At 26.9% G+C, this 9,100-nt stretch overlaps 1 protein-coding gene across 1 annotated transcript; it reads right to left on the bottom strand.

The window, feature by feature from the left end:
• Positions 1-3,237: 3,237 nt before the first annotated feature.
• LOC110630994 (AAA-ATPase At5g57480) lies at positions 3,238-5,556 on the bottom strand. Its single transcript, XM_043950100.1, has one exon. The coding sequence runs from the start codon at positions 5,161-5,163 to the stop codon at positions 3,613-3,615; it is 1,551 nt and encodes a 516-aa protein (XP_043806035.1). The 5' UTR covers positions 5,164-5,556; the 3' UTR covers positions 3,238-3,612.
• Between the last annotated feature and the right edge of the window lie 3,544 nt (positions 5,557-9,100).

Genomic DNA, 9,100 nt, shown 5'->3' with positions numbered 1-9,100 from the left:
TGTAAAGTGTCAGACACAATCCAACGTATCTTTATTATGCCTATAATAGCAGAATCACCAACCTATTAATTGACAATATCTCTTATCAAGCAGCCAACTACATCATCATCGAATTATTGAAAATGTTATATTTATATCCACCTTTTAATAATATAAAAATAGAAAGATTATAGAGTCAAATATTCTATTCTTCTACAACTACTTAAATTTTAAACAATTCATTGCATTCACCTTACTTTTCAGTATATTGACTTGAGCGTTGGAATAACTGTCATAACATCCGCTACTATATCAATTCTCTCTTGCATGTCTAGCCAATTTAGTAGAAGGATTTTCAAAATATAAAAACTTTTATTATAAGGGATTAGTATAGTAATTTAGTGTTCAATTTGTTTATCAGGAGGCTTTATGGAGCAAATGGTGAATACAATTAAATCAAAGTAGAAAAGATTGGAGTTCTTTTACGGTTACTCCTAAAGCTTATTAATAATTTTTCTTTTTTAAATTTGCAATTAAATAATAAAAATAATTTTTAAAAAAAAAAATATTTTCCATATATAAATTATTGTATAAAATAAATTTATTTTCTATAACTACTTTTAGAGTTCACTCTCTTTACTTAATTTCTGTAATTATAGTTTGTTGATCCAGAAGTTACGTGCATGAACATATAAACTTCAGAATTAACACAGCATTGGTTAACACTAGAACGTCTGAGGATGTTAGGTTTGATGTTGATTCCTCTGTTTCTGAGTTACATCTCCTCAATTATTCCCTTCTATTTTTCTTCATTTTATTATGTCAAACTTGAATTTTTTGTTAATTTCTATAATAACATTTTAAAAGTGGTAATTCAAATTGAAAATTATGTTTCTTTATTTCAAAATTTATAAATAATAATATTTAGATTAATTTTTCCTTAATATATCAAATTAAATTCTGTCTTTATATGATTAAATGTTTTCATACATTTATGTTATCTAGCTAATAAAAGTCCTCATGAATAACTTTTGACAATTTTTTTTTTTTGAAAAGATTTGACAATTTTTTATTAGTAAAAATTTTCAGTAATTCAATTATTAATATTATAAATAATTAATAAATAATTGATCATTTATTTAGTGATTATTTTTTTTATAATTTAATTAATAAAATTTATTATTTTTTTTAAGTAAAACTACTCCTTGTATTAATAAAATTTCATTAAATAAAAAAAAATATCATCCTAAACAGAAAAACGATCATATCTAATATATTCTCAAGTCAAAGTATGAGCAGTTAAAGTGGTACGACGACAAATTTATATAACAGAAATATCAGTTTTAGAGTATAATAAAAATAAATTTATATAACAGAAATATCAGTTTTAGAGTATAATAAAAATAAATTTATATAACAGAAATATCAGTTTTAGAGTATAATAAAAATTTACAATCATTCAAAATCAAATTCAGTTTAGAAATATCTAAACATGGAGACCGAAGTGATTGAACCACTTACAAACAGTCTATAAGAATGCAGTCATTGAAATATGAAAATTCCGTCACAAAGAGCAAACAACGATGGATAGTAAAACTTTTATTTCTATCAAAAATAAAATGTCCGGCTTGTAACCAGTAACCAAATCTTTCAATGCATTAACTGTCCGAGAATTATCGAGTTCTCGGCAGTTCCAACACAGGACGATCATTGCTTTCGGCTATCAGACCTTCGACGGGATGAACCGCTTCACTGTTACCTGTCAAATTAATATTCGTATAGGTGTGGTTAGAGGCATTCTATTGAGAGGAAGGAAAACTTGTAGCTATCATCATCCTGTTGAGAGGAAGGAAAATCAACATTATTAAAAAATCAAAACAGATATTTTTTTGCCTCTTATTGCATAATAGATACTCCCTAAAAGATGCTATAAATCTGCCATAAATCTGCCAAAAAAGTCTGTATATTCTGAAAATTGATTGGATTATATGTGAGAAATATTCTCACCATACAGAAATCATAACTAATGATCGGAATATCTCTTGAGTTCTTAATAAGGACAACACCATTTTTATTTTCATTGATAGTCAATTTACGCAAATCATTTTTCATAGAAAAGGAAAAGGGTTAAGTTTAAAAAAAGAAAAAAAGCGAGAATATCGAACCATATAAATAAATTTGCATTGAAAGTTAAATTTAAAAAAAGAAAAAAGCGAGAATATCGAGTCACGTAATTGGAAATAAATGTAAAACTAATTGAGCTTTAATAAAATTTATGGTTATTTTTTTTTATCATGCTATATTCAATTATATCTTGATCGGGAATATTTATTTTTTTATGTGTTTGAATTTTTAGATGTGTAGAAAAACATTGTGTGATAATTTTTTTAAAGGAAATGTGTGAAAATTTGTCTTTATTCTCCTAAAATATAATAATCAGTCTTTGAATTATTTTTTATTAGAAAATTACAGAAAAGTTTGACATAATTATGGAGCTTTAAGAAATTGTGTTGATTCTTGTGACACCAAGCCTTAAGGGTAAATGATGATTTTAGTGACACTTTGTCAAATATGCTTACCTAACACTTAGCCTGGAGAAGTTCTTTCATATTGAAAATTCTCGTAGCCATCATTTTTTACTTCTTTTTCTTCCCATCTCATGTCAGCTATGTAGTCCTTCACTAATCCAAAATAGTGAAAAATTATTATACACAAACAGTTTTGCATATTTTATTTTTTATCATGCAAATTAAACTTATATTAAAATACCAAATCAAATTTAAAATATTACAACCCAATTGATTATAAATAATGTGAATTTATAATTTAATTCGCTCACAAATAAAAAAATCATCTCATCTATCTCAAGGCAATTACTCAACGTTCGACCGTAATAGTCACTCAACGTTATTTCAAGATAATCACTCAACGTTCGACCATAATAGTCACTCAACGTTCGATAGTAATCGCTCGACGTTCCACACTGAATAATAATTATATAATAAAATTTTTATGGCAATTAATTTTTATAATCATGCTTAAGGGGATTTGAACTTAATTCATGATTAGTATATAATTATTACAATTTTTACTAAACATGGCAAGGCAAGCAAGCATTTAGAGCCTGAATAGAAAATAGATATTTAAGAGTGGGATGATTAGAATATAATGGAAGCATGTGTAAGGGATTGGAAAGGAAATGTATGAGTAATTGAGGACCCCTAAGAAAATACCACATGGCCAACCACACCACATGAACAAATACAAGCTTATCTGTTCATCATATAATGCTACTTGTATTATTTAATTAACATTATAATATTAATATTAAACATTCAGAAATTTTTTAGACCTAATATAGTGATATTATCCATTACAGTTTCCATTTCACTTCCCTCCAAGCTTCACCAGTCAGTCACCAGCCCCCACAGCCAACAAAATTTCTTTTCAAGATTTAATACTCCCAAGAACCAATCTCAATCTGCTTCTTCTTCTCTTTTTTTTTTTTTTTTTTTTTCATCTTTATCTTTCTGAACCACAAAAAGATTTTAATGAAAAGAAAAGAAAAGAAAATAAAAATTAATAAATAAAAGAAACAGAGAAAGAAAAGAGCTAAAATCATCATTTCTTGAATCACTTAATCTTTTCTTCTTCCTCTGTTTCTTTCTTGCAATTCTCCTCTTCACAAGCACAACCTTCTTTTGGACTTTCTAATGCTCTCTTCTCTTGTTCTTCTTCTTCTTCTTCTTCCTCTTTCACAGCATTCAAATTCTTGTCTCTTAGACCTACATTTTTTAAATTATTCTCAGCTTTTTCCTTCAATGCTCCAAGCAATTCTCTCACAGCTCTGTCTTTGTTTCTCCTGTTCTTGATCAAAACTTCACTAACATCAGCAGGAGTCATCTCTGATTTATCAATGATCTCCTCCAATTCCCTGAGAATCTCATCATCTAAATCACTCTCTTCAATCCCTAAATAATTCTTCAATAAAATCTTCACTGCTGCAAATGAACAGTAACTCATAAATATATGCATGTCCATTCTTCCACTCCTTAGCAATGCAGAATCAAGTTTCTCAATGTGGTTGGTGGTGAACACAAAAATCCTTTCACTTCCGCAACATGACCACAACCCATCAGTGAAATTCAACAACCCAGATAAAGTTATTGAATTTCCACCTTCTTCACCGCCGGAGCCAGACCCAGATCGGATTTCTGAGTCATAGTAGCTTCTTCCCATGGAATTCCCACTGTTGTTGTTCTTCTTTCTATTGCTTAAATTAATAGAACAATCAATATCCTCAATAACAATTAAGGATTTAGAAGTTGTCTTCATCAGAAGTTTCCTTAGCTCTGAGTTGTTGTGAACCTCAGTCAATTCAAGATCATAAATATCATAACCAAGATAATTAGCCATGGCAGCAATCATACTAGATTTGCCAGTACCAGGTGGTCCATAAAGCAAATAACCTCTCTTCCAAGCTCTCCCAGTTTTCTGATAGAAGCCTTGCCCATTAGCGAAATCTTTCAAGTCTTCCATAATCTCTTGTTTCTTCACTGGGTCCATCGCCAAAGTATCGAAAGTGCTCGGATGTTTGAAAGGAACAGACTCCCATGGATGGCCTCTCGAGTCCAGCGACCCACCTCTCGAGTTCGTATACAACAATCTGTCTTGATTTTTTCTTCTGATATCATTCGCTTTCTCCATAATATAATCCAGATACGAATCAAGAATCAAAGACTTGTCCTTTTTCTTGATTCGAAGAGTGAACCCTCTCTTCTCCTCAGGCAATGGCCGCCAAGAAAATGTCTGGGCTTGTCTTTGAGAGACGACATGCTCCCAGAGGACGGTGATGCCACTGAAAGTATCGAAAATGGAGTCATTATTTGTGAGACCAAAAGTGATAGCGCTGGAGTTAAGAGCCCGAGTAAGGCTCAAGCGGCTGCCGGAGATGGAAACAGAGGAGCTGAGATAAAGCTGGACAGCGTTATAAAGCTCGTTGGTATTAACACCATCGATTTCGGTGATATCAAAGTATAAAAAAGAAGAGAAAGCGTTTAAGATCCGATTGAAGAGTTTGAGAAAAGCAAAACGGAGCTCTGGTGGGAAGATAACTTGGAGGAGAGATTGACAGAAAGCTAAAACACCAAGAAGAGAAGCAAAAGAGGTCCAATATTCTCCCATTTTCGTTTTCTTGAATCAAGAACTGATTTTTCAAGGGGAGAGCTTAGCTTTTTCTTGGTGTTTCTGAGGCTAATGGAACTGAAACTCAGCTTAATTTATAGAGAGAACTGATGGGTATGGAGAATTTGGAGGGACCCTGGAGGAAGGACTAGGAAAATTCTGTGGAGAGAAAGGAAAGTAAATATATATAAAAATATGAAAAGAAAAGCTCAAAGGGATTTGAGATGAAGAGAGAGAGAAGTACAAAAAGGGGGTTTGGAGTTTAGAGTTGGAGAAGATCAGAGATGGGGCCTATGGAGGGTCGGGGACTTTGAGTGATTTACAGGAGGATTTGTTGGGATTTTATAAAATTTCTTGTACAAAATGATGGAAGATTTGAAATAAGCAATTTGCTGCTGACATGAAAAAACTGGGGATTGTGAAATATGAGAGAGAGAGATGAATGATGATATTTCAAGATCTGGGAAAGGGACAATGAATATGGTTAAAAATGGATTTACTCTGCTGCTGGACAGCAGACCTGTAGCTGTAAGCAAAAAGCACTGGAAAAAAAAAATAATCCATGGGAAATTTTCATTTTTTTTACATTAGGAAAAAAAAATCGAGGGAATAATAATAATAGAAGTGTCAAAATTTTCCTTTGTTGATGGAGATTTGTGCATGTGAGTTGCCAGTAGGAATTAAATCCAAGAAAAATCATTTCATTTTCCAACTTAACAAACCAACCTGAATGGCATTATTAAATTGAAAAAGTAAATAAATGTAGAATAAATATTTTTAGAAAATATAGAAACAGAAGGGTTATTTATTATGAAGGTTTTGTGGCCCACTTCAAGATCTTTTGCCCACGTTTCAAACCCTATCTGCCACGTTTAATTATTTTCTCTATTTTCTAATTAATATTTTATTATTACTCCACTTATCGAACATTAATTAATCTCTGGAGTAACTTAATAACTGAAATTTAAATTTCCACAAAGTATAAAATGTTTGCTTATTTAATTGTTATAATTCTATAATTCTTTAATAATTGGTGTATGTTCTTTCCTCAAGTAAATTTCTCTTTTTAATTCAAGTAATCTTAAGTTATATTTTTTATTTTTTATAATAAAGTATTAAGATAAAAAATTAAAAATTATATTTGTTGATAGATAATAATCAGTGAACAAGTTAATGATATAATTTTATTTAGGTTATATGTATTCAAATATTCAAATAAAGAAAAAAATTAAATTAAATTAAATATAAATATTTTTTATATTTTATAAAAAAAATTTATTATTATCATAAAAAATTATATATTGATTATTAGGTGAGGTGAATATTTACTTTTAAAATTTGAGTATTTGATTAATATATAATTTTTTTATTAAATTAAATATTATATTTTAAATATTATATATATATTTAGAATAGGGATATTTATGTTATTTTTATAGTCATACTATTTATTTCTTGTTAATTTAATCTATCAACCAAACACACTTAAATTATAAATCCTAAGAAATAATTTCTCTGAAAATATACATTTTAAAAAATTAATTTTTCTAGAAATAAGCTATTTTGAATCAAATGAGGTTTGATTATTTTTTCTCAATTCTTCATAACTAAATATTAACTATAGGAAGAATTTTTTTTTTTTAAATAATGAAATGGGTAGATAGTGCGAGCATTATTCGGTTCAAATTAAAAAATTAATAGAATTAAATTAATTTAAAAATTCAGTTTGATTTTTATTTATTTCGATTCAATTCGATTTTTAATTTTAAAAATTTCAGTTATTTCAGTTCAATTTAATTTTGATCAGAAAAAAAAAATTAAACCGAACCGATTAGTGATAATAGTATATTATTTTTAATAATATAGAGATATTAGATCATTAAAATATTCCAATTAAATTTTAAAATACTAAACATAAATATTAAAAAATAAAAAATTTATTAAAAATTTAAATAGATCAAATCGAACCGAATTAAACTGAATCAGATCGATTCAATTCGATTTGATTTCTAATCAAATTTGATTCAATTCGATTCGATTTATATAAATATTAAAGTTTTGATTTTCGATTTATTTAGTTTGGTTCAATTTTTAATCAAACCGATCGAATGTTAGAACTTAAACCTAAGTTTTATTTTGGAGTATTCTAATGCAAGCCAAGGAAAAAATTGGCAATGGTACAAGCATTAAAATATGCAGAGACCCTTGGTTAATCAGATATGAATATTTTATATTGAAACCTCTTTAACTGAGGAATTAGAGGATTTCAGTATTGATAGGTATAATGTAGATGTTGACATCCACAAGCAAAAGGAATTTGTTTGTTTTGCAAAACTATTAATAGAGATAACTCTAGAAGATTTCATATTGACCTCTTAGGAAACTCAGTAAGAATAGTTCCTCCTCACCTTGCAAAAGTCATGGCTCTTGGAGCAACTCTACTATGGCTATTCAATATAAATGATAACAATATGATATATATAAATTTATTAATATATTTTATTTTTAAATTAAAATTAAATAATATAAAATAAATTATTTTTTTTAAAAAATATTTTTTAAATAAAAATTATTTTTCACAAATAAACTAAATCTTAATTTTTAAATTTTCATTGCTAAATCTTAATTTATTTTAATTTTTTTTAATATTGATTTTGATCTTTTTGAACTTAAAAAATATTTTTTTTCGTTCTCTTGGAAATTATTTTATATGCATGATGTTTTAAACATTCTAAGATCAATTTGGTATTCACTAATAATTTTTAAATATTTAATTTTTGTTATTTAATAATTAAAAAAAATTGCATATGTGGAAACCAATTAAGTTGGCAGCATTTCATAATTTTCGCTTTTTTTAAAAAAATTTAAGTAATAAAAATAAAATAGCAAAAGATATACTCTCACACTTAGCATGGTTTAAATTTCTTTTTATTGCAAAAAAAAAAAATGTATTTTCATCCATGGATAAATGGCACGATGGTAAATTTAGCTTATTTTTAAATTTATAAAATAAAAATATCAATTTATAAATCTTATTTTTAAAAAATTCCAAGAAACATTATGTTTATATATTCTTTTAAATTATTATTTTCTTGTCATAATATATTTTCTGCAATATAATTTATTTATAAAAAAGACACCATTTTGCAAAAAAATTTAAAATAAATATATAAAATTTCTCATAAAATTTAATTTATTTTCATAATAAAGTATAGAAATATTTTATAATTATATTATTTTTTTTTATTTGATTGATTTTAGAGTGATTATAGATTCAATAATATTAGCTATTTGGCCTTGTCCTCTAATAAATTTCAAGGAAAAAAAGAAAAATGAGAAAGAAAACCACGTGATGGTGAAGTTTTTTAAAAAATGAGTTTTAGAAAATAATTGTTTAGAATAATAATTTCACATTTTCCGTCTAAAAAATATATTTTTCGTTAAAATGAAATTTATATTTTTTTAGAAAGAAAACGTGAAGTTGTGATTCTTTTAATAAAAAAAATCTCTTTTTTTATTGAAAAAACAAATTATCTTTTTATTTTTAATTTTTTAATTCAATTAAAACATAATTTCTTTTCAAAATATATTAGAATCATATAATAATAACAATAATAAGAATAAGAATAATAAAAATAAAATTTAATTCATGTTGAATGTAAGTAATAAAATATTGATTGAATCAAATAATTGTGAGTGGAATAGTAAACCCAATACTTAATTGAATTTATAGTCCAGAGCATAAAAGCAATCTTTATTTTTTAAAGTATTATAATATATATTGATATTGCACAAAATCACTCAAAATATTTTATGGATTATCATGACACGTAGTAAGTGTTAAAACTATGTCGTTTACTGCTTATTGTTATTGTTTTATACTGAACATCTAAACTATGTCGTATTGTTGTTATGAACTGAGTTTTATATACACGTG

Source organism: Manihot esculenta, chromosome 14 (genome assembly GCF_001659605.2).
Source record: "Manihot esculenta cultivar AM560-2 chromosome 14, M.esculenta_v8, whole genome shotgun sequence".
NCBI classification, from domain to species: Eukaryota; Viridiplantae; Streptophyta; class Magnoliopsida; order Malpighiales; family Euphorbiaceae; genus Manihot; species Manihot esculenta.
This window is presented reverse-complemented; position numbering and strand designations above follow the sequence as displayed.

What these genes read in the sequence shown, in the direction of transcription:
- LOC110630994 (XM_043950100.1), bottom strand. Translation starts at nt 5,163, where the DNA reads ATGGGAGAATATTGGACCTCTTTTGCTTCTCTTCTTGGTGTTTTAGCT.